At 43.4% G+C, this 18,566-nt stretch overlaps 1 protein-coding gene and 1 long non-coding RNA gene across 2 annotated transcripts; one reads left to right on the plus strand and one right to left on the minus strand.

Moving 5' to 3' along the window:
• Nucleotides 1-64: 64 nt before the first annotated feature.
• LOC122547250 (fos-related antigen 2-like) lies at nt 65-12,456 on the minus strand. Its single transcript, XM_043685891.1, has 3 exons — nt 11,729-12,456; nt 4,901-5,149; nt 65-280 (listed from the first exon to the last, which is right to left on the minus strand). The coding sequence occupies exons 1-3, from the start codon at nt 11,840-11,842 to the stop codon at nt 80-82; spliced, it is 564 nt and encodes a 187-aa protein (XP_043541826.1). The 5' UTR covers nt 11,843-12,456; the 3' UTR covers nt 65-79.
• Nucleotides 11,871-13,545, plus strand: LOC122547251. The gene is made up of 2 exons (XR_006310938.1): nt 11,871-11,953; nt 12,454-13,545. It is a non-coding gene; the product is annotated as an uncharacterized LOC122547251 (long non-coding RNA).
• Nucleotides 13,546-18,566: the final 5,021 nt, after the last annotated feature.

Consider the following 18,566-nt stretch of genomic DNA (forward strand, 5'->3'; position numbering starts at 1 on the left):
CACAAAACGAGAAATCAAAATGGGATGGAAATCCGGAAAACAAAAAGGAAGACGGATGAGGAGTGCTAACCAGAGACGCTTACTGGGCTCCCCTACCAAGACTGAGCAGTCCCAGCTGCTGGCCAAGGGGAGATGGCGGGAACAGACCTACCCTGCAGTAACATGGCAGCTCGTGGTCACTTGCGGAGCAGCTCTGACGGTGGCCGTTGAGAAGCCCACGGCCCAGGTCATGCTGCTGCGTCGGATGGAGAAACGGCAGTGGCAGGCGGCAGTGGAAAATCTAAACAGAAGCAGGGGGAGGGGGAGGGGAATAAAAAGTACAATTTTTCTTTATACAGAAGAAATAAAAATATGGCACAAAAAACAAACAGCACAGGGGGGGGAGAAAGTATCAAGCCAATGACAATTACTTTCCAATCCCCTCTCTTTCCAATTGTGTGGAAACCTTTTCTCATTTTAGTTTTCCCACAGAATTCAGTCTCAGTGTAACAGGCGACAGGCGTCTCCAACTTAACCAACTGACTGTGCAATTCTCTGACAGAGCTGCAGCAGCCCAGCAGGTTTAGCCCTGGCCGGGGTTTGACTTCCAGCACCTCCACTGCACGTTGCCGATCGAACAAGATGGAATTGGATTTCAAACGAGGTACACAGCATTGCTTCCTGGATTGTGTCCTGTCTGTAAACGCTGTAATGTGGTACTGAGGGACGACGCACAAAACAAAAAAAGCCCTGTCTGATCTCTACCGTGGACATAAATGACCCCAAGGCAAACTATTTCAAAGAACAGCAGAGGTAGTCTGTGTGTGCTGGCTGGTATTTGTCAACACCTAAACCAAAAAAAAAGGATGTGGTCGTTCACCCATTTGAGAGCCATGCAGTGCACAAATTAGTCATTTCCTCTACAGCCACCAGACTTGTGGTGTGTTTCATTGGCTCTAACACACTGTAGAACAATACAAACGTTTCTTAAGGGAGAAAAAGTGAGGACGACAGATGCTGGAGATCAGAGTCGAAAGGTGTGCTGCTGGAAAAGCGCAGCAGGTCAGGCAGCATCCGAGGAGCAGGAGGATTGACATTTCGAGCATGAGCTCTTGATCAAGAACCTGACGAAGATGGCCATCAGATTTTCTTAAAATCTGACAGAGGCAAGGAGGGCTGTTTGCGTTCTCTCCTTCGCATGAAGTGGGTGAATTACAGCCATTTAGATAACGCGACTACAATGTCTGGGAGTGGGGAGTGAGATGGCCAATGGACAACACAAATGGAAGAGTTTCTATTGGTGTCAGGCAATGCATATTAAGGAGCTTAACACAGGAGATAGCTGGGATGGAGTAAACTGATGGCAGCCCTTAACAGACAAATATCCTTAACACAGCTGAATCAGTCTTATTCAGCTCAACAATAATGGAGTTGTGGTATCCAACCATACACAATAATTAAGACGATGACTCAGGAATATGGGGACTCCGACAGAAACAGGCAAGTTCCAGTTAACAACTCACTTTGCTTTAATACCGGTTGAGCTGACTGTAGAATAAAATCAGGCATCATGCCCGAAACTGCCCATTAGCAGATTAGGGCAAAATTATATATTTGTGTGAGAATGGCTCAACAGGTAGCCTAATAAAAAGAGAGAGGACTTTAGGATGATTCCAGGCACCACTTCTTTACAAAAGAGACAATCAATGCAACAAATGTTCAAACAGGCAATGACGGTCAGAGGTTTAAGTTACAGTGGATTAGAATGGGAAATAGGGAATCAGTATTGTCAGAAAGATCCCACTACAATTATTCATCTTGTGACTTAGCAGAAGATATAACAGATGGATTCAAGAGTGAACCAATCTTTTGCAACAAGCTGAAACACTGAAAACAAACAACACGCATTTGCTTTTGTTTAACCAGTCACCTTCTTCTCATTCCTTCCTGAAGCCACAAAAACTTCTAATCTCCTTCAATCGCGTCCTTCAAGCTACAACATTTGAGCTTTTAAAAACCTAGGCTTGCCATCACCGAGTTACAATTGAGATTGCCTCATGATCTTTTGACCTTGGCATGTCATGACGCACGGCCCTCAGTCCTTCAAGATTTCACAATAAAAAAAAACTTACAATCCCTTAATACCTGAAGAAATGCTCAATAGAACATACCAGAAAATTCTACACAAGGTTCAATCATTGAAAGATTTCTCCCTCAGGATGGCAAAATAAAATTATTGTGGTTTCCTTATTTCATATCACAGCATTTATAAGTTCTCCAATATCACCAATCTCAGGCATATATTAATAAGAAACCTCCTCTGTGAACCACTTACACCAAGTGAAAAATAACCAACCTTCAAAAATGCGAGTAATTGGCTGTGAAGCACCTTCAGAGGGTGTGAAGTCAAGCTTTTTATTATTTGCAGTTGTGAGGCAATGCCAAATAAACCTCTTTCAATTCTCTGTTAGTCACATTGTCATGGGTGTTACATGAGCAGTATCTCATGCCAGGCAAGCCTCAAGTGACTGGACACGATGGGCACCTCCGTGTAGCAAGCTGCCCACTTGGTTGGGCTTCAAGCAAGAGTTGTGAATGAACTTGCACTTATACACAACCAGCAAGAGACACAGACAGGTTTGTCCCTCCTTTTAATCCCCTGGCTCATAGTTCCAATTTATTCTCCTCCAGGTTTTAAACTACTTAACACCACCTTCCTGATTGCCTTCAACCTAAACACAACGCCAACTTTATTGCTGCTTCTCAATTACACTGTGCTATTCTGTTGCAATTGACAGGCTGTATTCTTTTGCTGTAATGTACAGCAGAAAAGCACTGTATGATTAACACTCAGAACATGTAATTATCTATAATATGTACTAGGATTGTTGTGTACTATAACATTCCGTAAGCACATCAAAGTGGTAAACACATTGTGTAACTGTCTTTAACATTTACTGGCTTTTATTCACTGCTGTTTAGAGGCAGTGATTTACACAGTGTATGATGCTCATTTTAATAGATCAGCATAGACAATCTACATTACTCTCAACAACATGGACTGTGTCTTATTTGATATAATGCACAAAGTGGGCATTATTTAAATATTAAAAATTTTGCAGAGTCTGTACTTTACATTGTCATGATATATGCCCTTAGCTGTAAGTATCTTCCGTGGTGAATTGCTATGTCAAAATATGCTATGTATACATCCTAGGTCCAGTAACAGATTCAGAAAGTGATTTCAGTGTATTAAAAATGCCCCAAGGTACTTAAACAACAAGAGCAGCTTACAGTTTAATATTGTGTTCTTGGTGGATACTTAAGATTTACAAAATATGATATTCCTTATAACATACACTAGCTGTGCTAGTCCTTTACAACAGATCAAATTACAATTATGAACAAAATGCAACGCAGGCGATGCAATCACGAAACCTGCCCAGTGCTGAATCCAATGGGACATGTTTCGAACTGTGATTATGTTTAATTGTACACCCATTTACAATGGTTTTCCTTTAATAAATATTTATGTATTTGCAAGCCAAATTTAAGAAAATAAAACAGTATTATTCAGGTCATACATAGGTGCTTTGAATGTAAAAACAGGGAAGTAGTATTGAATTTTTATGTGTGGTAACATGGAAATTAAATAGTTAAGCCAGAGATGGGGTTTTATGACAACTGCCAGGGGTTATGCAGAAAATGGTTGAAACTTATGGGGGAAAAAAAAATTAAAAAATAAAAAATCGATGGCGGTATGCTTCCTTGACTGGAACAGACTCAATGGAGAAGTCATCTAATGAAGCATTTCAAAATGACAAACAGATTTTGAGAGGGTAAACAGTGAAAGATTTGTTACTAACAAGTGGAGATGAGGCTCAGATTTCTTTTCTTTATTAAATTCAGAGGTGAGGGTATAGCTAGTGAGGTGCTTTCTCCAGGGCAATAGGAGATGGCAATAAAACCAGACAATGCCAGCAACACTCAGACCCATGAAAAACAGAGGGGGAAGAGAAATAAATCTTTTGTTTTTTTAAAAAAGGAGAAATTTCACTAGAAGGAACATGAACAAGAAAGGCATTTCTTTTTCCTTCCAAGGAGATGATTGTTAGAATATGGAATAGGTGAACAGTGAGGCAGAAACTGGAACATAAATTCAAAGGGGATTAGATAAATTAAGAATAGTGCATCAGGAAAGAGAAAGAGGGGTGGACTAAAGTAAATACTATTGGTTAAAGAGCTATCACAGGACACATTTTGTGCTAGAAGTGGAGGTTCTTCAAGATACAAGATGACACTTGCCTCCAGAATGCCCTATGTACCGCCAACTACCCACTCCCATCACCATCTTGATACATAATACTAGAACAAAAAAAAAATTTCAATTTTGCACACAATTGAACATTTCAGAGATTGTGTGGACTGGGTAACAACAGAATCTTATGCATCGAGGCTGCTACAAGTTCCTTGTAGCAATTTGTCAGGAACGTCTGGAAGTGAAGGTGCTATTTCAACTAATGTCTTTCAAGTTGAAATATTTTGTGAAAAACCAGTGGAAGGAGGGAGTCTGAAGGACTTTTGGAACAAATATTCTCACAGCTGTCCACCACTGGGAGTTTCCACATTTGATGTTTGGGTCTGTTGTATACTGATTACCAAGACAATGATGGCTATGATCAGTCACCAACTCCACTATGTAATGGCCAGGACGGTAAAGAGAGAATTCTACTTTTCCCACCCGAGATTTCCCACAAGGTGATTCATATGAAAATTTTGATGACTGAGATCAAAGGAACCAAAATGATTATCAAGGCTACGAAGAACAGGAAACTGAGCAGACTTCAGATGGTGAAGTGAATGGGGCTGAGGAGCTTTTTTTTTAAAATCTCTGCAGACACACATAATTGCAATCTCTCACCTGTTCATCTCTTTTCCTTCGCCCTGTAGCTCCAATGGTTTTGATCACCCCAGGTCGGTGTAAAGTGGTGGAGGAAGGTGACGAGATGCTGGCGGCTGGCAGACTGTAAGGGTGTGTCCGGGAGTATGGGCTAGACATTGAGGTTATAACCGTGGGCTGTACCATCCACTGCAAGTCCTGGCTGGTGGTAATGGCTGTGATTGTTGGGACAAAGGCACTGCTGGATCCTGGCATATCGGATCGGTATTTCTAAGGAAAGGAAGTTGCAAAGGAAAAAAAATCAAAGCCAATAAGTGCTTGTGCTGCAGTCCCACCACGTTAAAACAAAATCAATATTTCATTCATAAACACATTACAAGCGTCATGGGAATTTTTTTTCGCAAGTAGAGGCAACCATTTCTAGTTTCTAAAACTATCAGCGCTGCTACAGAAAAGTCTAACTATAAGCATCATCATCGTAACCACAGAGGTCAACACCTGCTCGACTTAAAAATAAATTGCATTTATATAGTGACTTTCACAACCTTAGGAAGTCCCACAGCATTTTACAGTCCAACTCGTAATGCTGGAAATCATACCTTGTTCTCCATTTTCTTTCCTTCCCATCTCCTCCCACAAATCATTGATTTGTAGATATCTAAAACTTTAAATGGGTACGGCAACATATCAGTGGTGTTACTGGTCTGATACTCTAGGAAGGCTGTAGTAAAAATCCAGGGAACAGGAGTGCAAATTTCAGTGTGGCAGGTAGAAAATTTTAATGCAGTTTAAAAGATAATGGAATAAGAAACTGGAAGCAGTTTTAAAACAAAACAAAAAAGCTGACAGTTGATTAGAAACGCTTTATTAAGTTTCATGAAAAAGACAATCCCTTGCCCCTGCCCAGTCTGACCTAAGTGACTCCAGGTCCTAGATAGCCTTTGAAGGGGCACTCAACTGTGTAAGAACATCTAGGAATGAGCAATGATTGCTGGTCTCAACAGAGACTCCACATCCACAGAACAACTAGAGCCACTGCTAATGTTAGCACATCCTGCAGTCCTGATTTTGAATCTATCACCAATGAGGCATTAAACCTTTGCAAATAACCAGGTCTACATTGTTAAAAAGGGGACACTCTAGTGAACATCAAATAATTCCAAAAAGGGCTGAGTTTCCAGGTCCTGTGGGCCCGCAGGCTGTAGAATAGACAGATCTGATCTAAATCGCTACTCTTCATATCCAAACCTAAAATGTGAATGTCGATCGTCCCAGATACAACTGAGCAGTCGCATTAGTGACTTGACCAAGAATCAAGTATATTGGCCTATATCAGACTTTAATCAGACAGATAAAACACAGAGCAAGGACGACAGATTTCTTTCCCTAAAGGACTTAGTTTGGTGATAATTCAACAGCTTCTCATTTTTTAAAATAAATTGTGACTATTTTTAAATTCCAAAGTTGTGAACTGCCAAGATGGAATTGGAATTCATGTTGCACAGATTACATGTTCAGATTTTGACTCTTCTGGAACTTTCCAGTTGTTGTATCATTCTGTGGAAGGAAGCAGCCAGCTGCTACACTGTATTGACTCAAAAAAGGCCAAGTGGAGAAACTATTTTGAAATTTACAACTAATGTGCTTTTAAGAGTTAACTTGGTAGCTGTAGTGGAAGAATAGGATTCTATAAAAAGAGGTCTAATGAAGAAATAGAATAAAGAACAAAGAACAATACAGCACAGGAACAGGCCCTTCAGCCCTTCCAAGTCTTCGCCGACACATTTAGCCCTTCCACACTAAAACTGTCTTCATTTATAGGATCCATACCCCTCTATTCCCTTCCTATTTATATGTATTTGTCTAGGTGTTTCTTGAATGCTGCTATTTTGTCTGCTTCCACGACTTCCTCTGATAACGCGTTCCAGGTACTCAACACAGTGAAAAATTTGACTCCCACATCTCTTTCATACTACTCTCCTTGCTCCTTGAACCTATGTCCACTAGGAATTGACCTCTCCTCCCTGGGAAAAAGCCTCATTCTTTCTACTCTATCCATGTCATTTGCACAATCTTATAAACTTCTATCAGGTCACCCCTCAACCTTCTGCACTCCAGTGAAAACAAACCCAGTCTATCCAACCTTTCTTCATAGCTAAAATCCCTCATACCAGGCAATATCTTGGTAAACCATTCTGTACCCTCTCCAAAGCATCCATAGCCATCCACTAGTGTGGTGTCCAGAACGGCACGCAATATTCCGAGTGTGGCTTAACTAAAGTTATATAGAGCTGCAGCATAACTTGTCAATCCTTATCCTTAACGCCCCTTCCAATGAAGGCAAGCATGCCATACATAGACCTATTTTTTTTCCTATCTTATCCACCTGCATTGCCACCTTCAATGGTCTGTGAACTTGCACACCTAGATCCCTCTACATATCTATACTCCTAAGGGTTCTGCCTCAGTTTTAATGGAGGGTTGTGTGCAAGAATGAAAGAATTGCATACCACTGCTCTGGCATACCTCAGCCAACAAGCATTCATGTCACAGCTATATACAGTGGATTTGGAGTGGCCCCCTCACATCAGGGAAGGAAACTTTGGCAATCATGACATACATCATCATATCGCAAAATGCTCAACCCTCAATCTTACTTTGTCATATATACAGACACAAGCAATCTCACATTGAATGCCTATCTCCAGTACCTGAGGTACACTGCTGGTGGGCCAACTCCTTTAACCACTGAAGCTTTGTGCTGATTAAACTCCCACAGTTGGACAGTGGTTTCCAGTGGCAGAATTGAAAGAATAATGAGATATGTCCAAGTCAGGACTAAGTGCAACCTGGAATAAATACTGTTCTTGCGAAATAGAAGAGGTGGTTTGCTTTGACGTCCAAACTATGAACCTTTCTTTTGATAATGATCAAGACAGCTAATATTCAAACCAGACATTGGTTACGAATTGAAAGTGGCCAGAGTATGGATGCTGTCTTGCAAAAGTGATGATGGAGCTCATCTATGGCAATGCATACAAGGCACACACCAGGAAACTAAAGTTAATGGCTGGCTCGGTGGCAGAGTGTTTATCACTGCTGCCTCACAGCGCCAGAGACCCGGGTTCAATTCACGCCTCAGGCAACTGTCTGTGTGGAGTTTGCACATTTTCCCCATGTCTGCATGGGTTTCCTCCGGGTGCTCCGGTTTCCTCCCACAGTCTAAAAATGTGCAGGTTTGGTGAATTGGCCATGTTAAATTGCCTGTAGTATTAGGTGAAGGGGTAAATGTAGGGGAATAGGTCTGGGTGTGTTGCTCTTCAGAGGGTCAGTGTGGACTTGTTGGGCTGAAGGGCCTGTTTCCACACAGTAAGTAATCTAATCCAATCCTATCTTTCTGTGGCATTATCAGGCTGTCATCTCACTAAACTGTAAATCCTGGATGACTAGAGATATAGAACATATTTCATGACTTTCCTGGCTTTAAGGTTGATAAAATTGGAATGTGCATTAATTTTTTTGTAGAGGTTATAATCGATTTGTTCAGTGAAAAATGTCTATGAACAAACTGCACACTTATATTTCAATGCAAAATCAGTATTAAATATACATCACTTGTGTGCACAACAGACATGTGCCTGTTGCATATCAATGTATGGTAGTCAATATTTGAAATATAATTTGCCAGGATTGATTTGACCATACATCTCTTTCTCAACTTAAAAAAGGCATAACCTAAAGAGAGTGCCTGAGGCATCTTAGGGTGACAGTCTTCCTTATATTGGTTTATTTGACATGGAGCTAGGAACTATAGGTAGCATTCCTTATTTGTGGACCTCGAGGTGAGGTGAGGTTCCTAGGCTCAATGTGCAAAAAGACCAGAATATAATTACAAAAACAAAAGGCATCAATTAATCAGTCAGTCACTGCAGGGCAACAAAGGCTGGTCTTGATCATGGCATTCACATCCCACAATATTCTAACTAGACCTGACAGCTGCCCACATTTATACCAGAGTACAGTTTGTCGAGCAAGTGAGCTTGACATTCCCAAATGGAATCTGGATATGCCTCACTGAAAAGCCAAATCCTTCCCCCAACCACCTATGCTGCTGGCATCCCTTTCTCATCTGTGCAGGGAGTCTTTCCTCATTAGAGACCCATCCCCTCTGACACTTTGTGATTAGATTAGATTAGATTACTTAGTGTGGAAACAGGCCCTTCGGCCCAACAAGTCCACACCGACCCGCCAAAGCGCAACCTACCCATACCCCTACATTTACCTCTTCACCTAACACTACGATGCATACATTATTAGTATTAAACCTTAATCCCATTCCCTGATCCACCCACTTTGGGAGTTGACAATTGATGGTAGGCCAACCTACTTTTAGGTTGAAACATTAAATCAAGCAGCCCTCAGTCCTCACAAAAAAAAAATCTCAAGACACTATTTTGATGAAGAAGTGGAGCTTTCTCTTGTGCCCTGGCCAATATTTCTCCCCCAGCCAATACCCAAGACAGATTAATTGATTGTGATGCACTGATGGTTCTGAAAGGTGCTATAAAAATTCTACTGTTCCTTTTCACTTCTGCAGATACAGAATGCTGATTTAAGGAGACTGGCAAAAGAACTGAAGGAAACATAAGAATATTTTTGGTTTTTTAAAAATGCAAGTGGTTAGGATCTGGAATGCATTGCCTGAGAGTGTGGTGGAGGCAGATTCAACTGTGGTTTTCAACAGCAAGTTGGGTAAGCATCTGAAAGCACTCACTGGTCTATAGGGATAGGGCAGACTCTGACGGGCTGAACAACCTCCTGCTCTCCTGTGCCGATTTTGGAAGGAGGAAAACCAGTAGTGATGACAAGTTTTATAGAAGCCTGTCAATTATCCATTGGGTACGAGCTCAAAATCAGTTACTGCAAGCCCGTGGGGACAGATGCCAGACAGAAAGCTAAAGACAGAAAAAAATGTTGCTGAAAAAGAAATCCCAGCTGGCCTTGGTCAGAGACCTCCCCCCCCCCCCCCCCATCCCGTAGTGCCTATACGAGCCCAGAGAGATGGAGGCACAGAGCACACACAGTTTGTACACTATGTATCATCGGGGTACATTTAATTTTCCATGTGTAAAAATGTTATAAGAGTCGAAAATTTCTAATCCGGCATGGTTTCAAACCACAAACTGTGGAAGCCAACAAAACAGCCACTGTGTAATAAAAAAGGAGGGGGGGGGGGGGGTAAGAGAGAGAGAGGGAGCTGTGGGGTGTGGTCAGAGAGTCGCCTGTGTAGCTGTATATTGACAGTAAGTCAACATCTTAAATACACAACTGACAGAGCTCAGTCCACGGAGCAGGATGCAAAGTTAGGAGGCCCAGGAACGGCTAGTGTGGGTGGGCTGATTTGGAGGGGGGGTGGATGCAGTCAGTATCAAATATTAACATGAATTCCAATTAAGAAGGTGACAGATCTGAGAAGCAGGAACAATGTTCCCAAGCGCTACCCGGAAAAGATATGGAGATTTCGGGAGGGGGGGGGATCTTATTCTGGCTTGTGGAGCACAGGAAGGGGAGGGGGCGAGGTAAAGTTAACATCTGAAAGCGCTTCGCTACAAGTTATCACGTTGGCACCAAGGCTGGGGAACGATTTCCGCCGCTGGGCTGTAGGAGGAAAGTCTGGAGACTTTTATTTTGAAAAAAAACACACACAAGGTTACGCAACCGATTTTGTAACTTCAGCCAACTCTTGCCTTGCGCAAGATTCCCTCCTGCTCGCCTCATTTCTCCATCAACCTTAAAGCCAGGAACAGTGTGTGAAAGATTGCATAAAGCAAATAAAGAGGGCAGGGCAGGGCAGGACGGGACAGGGCTGCAGTTACAGTGACAGCGCCCGAGGTAGACCTGATCCTGTACAGAAATGGGCTTTTCTCTCAAATCTAAATCAGCTATTATTCGGGTCCTTTTCAGTCAGACACTTCGTTTTATTTTTGTTTGGAAAGACGGGGAGGGCAGATATTCCGATATTTGGGAAGGTGCTTCCTTCACATGTTGTTTCAGAATAAGGACATTTGAGCCGCCTTCGGGTTACTCCGGTGAAAACCAATGCTACTTTCCAGACAGCTCTGGGATATGTAATGCTGGCGGGACTGACAGCGTCTGAATTCCATTCCCTTCCTCTCTCTCATTCCCAACCCCCCTGAAATCGACCAAGTTTGTAACGAAATATGCTGAACAGGGAGAAAGAATAACAGGATTGTGGGAGGGGCTAGAGAAGAGAGAATGTAGACTTAACAAGAGGGGACGGGGGTAAGACTCCTGGTAAAGATTGAGAGAGAAGAAAAAGTGAGAAATTCCTTCCCGCGGATGTAAATTCATGACTGTTCGCCCCTGACTGAAGCAAGTCATTAATGTCAAGAGTGTCACTTCTTCACGTCAGGCATCACCTGCAGACACACAGCGGGTGAAGGCAGACGCCGCTCCGCTCCTACAATCTGGTGAATCACACTAGCGCCAAGCTCCGCCACTACAACAGTGTGCCAAACACACAGTGCCAAGCTCCGAAAGACACCCGCCGACTGGGAACAGGAAGCAACATACAAGCCACGAGTCCAGGAGTCCGGGCTGGGGGGGGGGGGGGGGGAGAGAAGAGAGAGAGAAACGAAAGGAGAAACACACACAGGGTCTGGTCAGCGACAGGTTACTGAAACTCCGATAATATAATCAAAAGAAAAACACAAAAATCATTAAGGTTCAGTGAAGTGGCACACTATGGGGAGGGGGAGAATCCAAAATGCCTCCACAAAATGGATTTCCGGAGGGTACAAGTGTGTAAGGAATCAGATCACTTCTTACCTGTGAAGCGCTGTTGAAATTGCTCGCGGAGCTGCTGAACACACTGTCCTGATGAGCTGGAGACAAGCTGCTGCGGGACGATGAGTCGTAGTTCACTGGATACTCCTGGTACATGGTCCCCCCCCACCACCAACACCACCCCCTCCCCGGGAACACAGGAAGACGGGGTTTTTTTTCCTCTCCCACTTCTTCTTAAAGCTGGAACCGACCGTCAGTCTCTCCCAGGTAAGTACAGTCAATATTTCAAACAAACCTCTTAGAATAATTCCAAAAGCAAAACTAAATAAAATCTGCAAGTCCGTTTTAAAAGAAAATAAAATAAACTTCTTCCTCAGTTAATTCCACGCTTCTGTCATGAACCACGCTTTAAAACAAGTCTTCCTCTCTGCAACAGAAAAAAAAATCCATAAAACTTCCTGGATTCGCCTTCCACATCAGCCCTCCTTCTCTTTCTAGGTTGAAACTTTAATAATATCTTACAGAGAAATAAAATCACAATTTTTTTTTGTTTCCACACACTTCTCGGTCCCGTTTAGCGAGTCTGATCGCTTTTTTTTCCCCGCAGTGACTAATTATTTTTTTCGACTTTGCGCCGCCTCCCCCTCCTCTCCTCACTAACCCTCCCTCCCCTCACTCTATTAGTCTCGGGGCTTGCTGCTTACTCCTTTGCCCGAGCGTTGATGAGTCAGTGTTCTGGTATTAAACTCTGCTCTTTTTATTTCCAGCACGCCCGTGGCTGAGGATTCACGTCAAAACTGCCTGGTTCCGCCCAGTCCTCTCTCAGACTCTCTGGGAGGGAGGGAGCTTAGAGCTACTTTCTTCCTCCCCCTCCCTCTGACAATCAGCAATTCACAGCTTCCTCTCCCCACTACATTGTTTCCACTTTGACCTTTTGTTTCCATACGCCTGTCCATATTTATTTCTTTTAAGAGGAAAGGAACGTATTTGTAAACCAGCAGTTGAGTTGTGTGAGGTCTCTATCTCTCTCTCTCTCGCTCCGTCTCTCTCTGAGTAAGATCTGGCGGGTGGTACCGTCCATTGACGTAGCGCGTTGTCTAAAAATGGATATTTGCGTCAAATGATGCGAGGTGTGTGTTTCCTCGGTTAATGTGACGTCTGTACGGAGGGATTCCCTTTTCGTGCTGTTGGACAGAGATTCAATCGCCCCTCCACTCTCACACGCACACTCCTGCCCCCGTCCCCCGTCCCCTCCCCCTCCTCTGAGAATGAAGCCAAGAGTGTATTCCTGCCAGTGATGATTTTTGGCTTGTTTGCACCACCTACCTTCCCTCTCCAAATATTTTACCTTCCACCCGCCACTAAAGTCAAAGACCCCCGGCCCCCCTGTCCATTCCTTTTCTCGCTGGCTCCTTCCTGTTTTGTCAGCGTTACCGCTGGATCCAGGGACAGAGAGACTTAGGGACAGGAGGCGACAGGAAAACGTGTGTCCATGGCGAAACCCCTCCGCGCGGTTCTGGAGATGGTCTCCCAGATATAAATGCAAGCGGGGAGTTCGCCCAAGGAGCTTTCTCTCTCTCTCACACACACACACACACACACACACTAACCATACCTAGCTGCCATCGAAATGCAAAATAGCGTCTGGGTTTCGGAGGGCTTCATTCAATTATCCAGTTCCCGAGTGTTTCAGAACCTTTTACTGGAATAAAAAGGTCGCAAGTATCAGACTGAGTGTACAATAGGGAAGCGAAGTGAAATGTGTCTGCTGGAACCTATGCAAAGACAGTCCGAATTTGTGGATCTGGCGGCATCGTCCTTGGGTCCAGTGGATTACCGGTCTCCACCCCCCCCCCACCCCCACCCCCCACCACACACACACACACACACACACACACACTCCTTAAGTCTCGCCCACACACGACAGTTTTTTTCCCAGCCGTGTAACAGCGACCGCAACACCGGACAGTGAAATGACACACTGCACGTACTACAGGACGGTGGGGAGAAGGGGGTGGTTCGCACTCCCTGCTCTGTTTCCATGTGGAAAAAAAAGCATTCAAAGGCTCACATGTGCTGGAAACCCACATTTATTTATTTATTTTTTACCATTTCTTTGTGCTAAAGGTTAAAATATAGTGACCAATATTTTCCACTTCTAAAAAAAAATGCAGCCCTGCGTGAGAGCTGAACTGTTTCTAAAGCTTCTGTTGATGCAAAACCTGCATGAAATGTCTCGAACCTTTGCACACATGGGCTTTTTGGCAGAGACCTTGTTGCTATGGAGGCGAGGGGCAGTTCAGGAGATGAGGAGTTCGATGCTGGCTTTTAAAAAATAGTTTTGATCGGAGGAAATGTCAGGGATACTGGCTGTTCCACTACTGGAATGGCTTCTGTAACAGTGATAGTTAAAGGCATACCATGTAAGGGGAAGGCTGAGGGAGGAAGGAAAAGAAGCCTTGGAGATAGGAACATAGTGTGGGGGATGGAGGAGGGCGCTATTGGACTCCTCAAGCCTGCTCCCACATTCAGTGAGATCACAGCTGATCTGCAGCTTAACTACATTCTATGTCCTGTACCATCCATTTTGAGTGTAGGGGAGGGATTCATATGGCACAGTGGTAAAGTCCTAGCCTTTGAACCAGGTAGACCGGAGTTCAAGTCCCATCCTGCTCCAGAGGTGTGTAACAATATTTCTGATCAGGGAAAATGTTCACATACCTCAATAACTTTGTCGACCAAACACCTTCGATTTAAAATTGCCAATTGTGGAAAACAGTTTTTGCCTCTTGTGCGTAAATGTGTTTCTAACTACCTAAAAGGATTGTCTCTCATGTTTTTGACTATGGCCCTGATAATAAACTTCCTAACCAACAGTTTATCTTGATCTTACCCAACCGGCTCATTGTACAATCTTTGATCAAATCACTCATTAACCTTCTAATTTCAGGTAATTTCACACTCATTTGTGTAACCGTGTAACCGTGTTAACTGGAGGATTCTCATGTGGCCAACATGGCATTCACTAAATGGCCTGTTTCTATGTTGGATATTGCAATGGGCCCTGACAACATTTCAGTAATTGTACTGATGACTTGTGACCCATTAACTCATGCCAATAGTCAAGCTGTTCCAGTACAGCTGCAAGATGGGCATATACCTGGGAGAGGGGCAGGGGAACGTCTCCACTGGTTGGAGTCATACCTGGCACATGGAAAGATGCACATGGTTGTTGGAGATCAGTCATCTCAGCTCCAAGACATCTCTACAAGAGTTCCTCAGGGTGGTATCCAAGGCCCAACCATCTTAGGCTGCTTCACCAATGACCTTCCCTCCATCAGTAGGTCAGAAGTGGGATTTCCCCATTGATTGCATAATGTTCCGAACCAATCACAACTCCTCAGATACTAAAACAGTTCCTCTCAGTGATGCTCAGATCACATTCTGGCCTGTGCTACTAAGTACCAATCAATAACCATCTCCTTCAAGGGAGAATGTAATATCTTAAATCTTCTCTTGACTTTCATAGCATAACCGTAGCTCTATTCCCTGCTATCAACATCCTGGGGGTTTCCATTGACCATAAACTGAACTGGACCAACTATATAAATACTGTAGCTACAAGAGAAGGATAGAAACTGGAACTCTGTGGCAAGTAACTCATCTCCTGATTTTCCATCACCTATAAAACACAAGTCAGGAGTGTAATATAATACTTTCCGTTTGCACTAGGCTCCATTCCAACTACATTCAAGAAGCTTAACACTCCTGGAAAAATAAACTTTCTTGTCACCCTGACCATTCTTTGCAGTATTCACTTCAGCACTGATGCACAATGTCACCAATGTGTACAAATGTGCACTGCAACAACTAGTTGAGAGTTCTTTAACAGCACCTTCCAAACCTGTGACTCTACCTTGGAGGACAAGAGCAGCAGATAGATGGGGTCACCACCATCTTGAAGGTGCAAGCACATACCAAATTGACTTCAAAATATATTGATGTGTCTTCAATGTCACTAGGTCAAACCCCCTAGAACTCTTCTCCTGTAAATAACAGGACCCTGTGTATGAATGTGTGTGGTTTTCAGCATGCACATGTGGACCACATCGTGAACCTGACAGTACTAAATTGGTTGACAATGTAATTCCTCAAATACACAGGACTATTTAGCAAATCCTTGCCAATTGCAGAATTACTTTGAATGTTAAGCACTGCTGTGAGATATGCAAGCTTGTGCTGTTTGGGTGTGGTCAGTAGGTTGCTTATTGTGAACAGCTGATGGGATACGCTGCTTGATATGATCTGCCCACTTTGCAAGCAAGGTGAACATGTATACACACTATCTGTTTCAACTCAATCTGACTGGTTTAAAACTAAATTAAACTTGGCAGTTAACTGTTATTCATCATTAACTGGTGCACTGTCCATGGCAAAATCTCTACCAAACAGAATCCACTTGCCAATGGAGCACCACTCTTTTATCATGCAGCAAAAGTTTTAAAAATGGCGGCAACAGCAATGCCCAAGTCCCATGAGTGAATGAAAAGATGGTGTTTTCCTTTTACTGGATATTAATATTACTCGCGAGGTGTCCTGATGAATGCAAATTGACAATCTTGGAAGAAATGCCTTCTTTTCAGTATTATGCACTTAAAAAAAAACACAATCAAGCTGTTCCCAATTTGCAAACGTTACACATTTCAAGCTATATAAGATGAGAAGGATTCAAGCAAGAGCCGACTTGCTGGGAAGGCAATGAGGTAGGAAGTGCATAAGGCTAAATTTCTGCTGAAACACTGGATTGGCTCCCCACCCTTTATAATGATACGGTGTTCAGACCAGGCTTGTCTTTGGCTTCAGGGGATTACATCTGTTCAGCATTGTTTTTCACGTGACGTGAGTCTGAATTCAGTCCCCCCCACTTCACTTGGATCCCAGCATATGTTATTGTGGTGGATTGTTTTTAGCAGATGCCTATGATATATGGGCTGCTCCGTGCAAAACAAGATAACTGAAGCTGCGTTAGGAATCGAAGCATTCCTGCTTTAAATCTCTGGACGGATGACGCGCCAGTGACCGCAAACGTCAACAGACGTGACTCCACCCTGCAGTTTAAAGCAAAATTCGCTACAATTTTGCGGGGGGCGGGGGTGTTTTTTTTTGTTTGCTATGCACACGTCCCATGAAAAAAAACAAGAAAATATTTATAGATGTTAAGAATATTATAGGATATTTTCAGCGCTGTTGGCTAATATTGGATAATCAAGTTCTGCTCCTCACTGTCATGTGGAAAATAAGCATAGAGTACGGACTATACAGGAATTAGCTGGAATATCCCGAAGGACATATAGTCCCTGGACAAATCATCTGGTATCATGTGGCCATGTTCTGGTTAAGGAAGTACATAAAATCACACAGATATGAAAATATTATTCATTGAGCATTTTTTTTCATTTATCCGTTGTAATTTATACATGGTTTCCCGTTAGTGTATAATTAAAGTTTGCCACTTTTTTGCTGGTCTTTCGATGTAGAAATAGCAGGGTTGTGACACGGGATTTCCACAATTGATTAGTTTTCACAGAGAATTTTTTTTATGTTGGCTCAGTGTTGCACGTAAATTATATTACATGGGTCTCATTCTTTTCAGAATAATTAGAAAGAAATTACTTGAGGTACATACAAATGGCAAAGGGTCATTGACTTATTTCAGTAAAAGCTTGCATTCTCTGCCTACTCCCCCTACATTTCATCCAACTGTACCCTGATCAGGTTTAAAGCCGTTGCTTTCATTAGTTGGCATACACAGCACAGTCACTGGCCATTTGCCCAACCACTCCACACTCCCTTTTATGCTGCACTCAATCTTTTTCTCTTAAGTTACACTTCTCAGAAAAAATACTTGCTATTATATTACATTTCATATTTCACAACCTCAGAATGTCCCAATGTGTTTTACAAACAGTGAAGAACATTGTAACACTGTTGTAATTTTGGAAACACACAGCTAATTTGCACAGGGAAATTTGTGAGGGTAGACGGAGTCTTGATTTAACATCCATCTGCAAGTTTCCACAATGAGCTGTGTGATAATTCCTAAATTATTGGTTTTAATGATGTTGACTGAGGGATAAAGATTGGATTGGATACTGGGAGAATTCTGGCTCTTCTTCAAATGAGGCTACGGGATCATAACTCTGACAATGCAGCAGTCTTTCAGTACCCTATTCACTGTCAACCTGGATTTAAGTACTGAAGTGGTACTGTTCCAAATGCTGATTACTCTATACGAACATACAACCCTCACGCCCCAGCAGCAGCTGTCCTGACCTTCTTGAGAAGATACGTCCAGGTCGAGGGAGAGAGTATTGATGTGGTCAATCCTTTCGGGATCTGGACCAGCAAACGACAGGTCAGGGTAACCCTGAGGGTCGATGCCAGTGGGAACATCCTCCACCCACCCTCCAGCTTTGCCATCGGAGGAAGCAGAGGTTACCTGACATACGCAGGGCAGCCAAAAGTGTGCCGAACCTGCGGGAGGTCAGGCCACATGGCGGCGGATTGCAAGGTGACCGTCTGCCGAAATTGCAAGCAGGAAGGCCACCCGACCAAGGAATGTAAAGAGGCCAAGAACTGTAATCTGTGCGGAGAGGCGGGCCACATGTACAAGGCCTGCCCAAGACGAGGGGCCGCCACCGACGCACAGATGGCCGGAGGTGGCAACACGAGCCGTGGACCGCCCAAGACCAGCAAGGTACCACAAAACAGCACGGGAACGGTGCCTGGAGGCAATCAGAAGGAAGGACAGACGGCAGACAGCGGGGAGATGCAGCAGCCGATCCAAGCTCCTTCAAGACAGACAGAGGAAATGGAAGAG

This window comes from Chiloscyllium plagiosum, unplaced genomic scaffold, assembly GCF_004010195.1.
Source record: "Chiloscyllium plagiosum isolate BGI_BamShark_2017 unplaced genomic scaffold, ASM401019v2 scaf_4996, whole genome shotgun sequence".
NCBI classification, from domain to species: Eukaryota; Metazoa; Chordata; class Chondrichthyes; order Orectolobiformes; family Hemiscylliidae; genus Chiloscyllium; species Chiloscyllium plagiosum.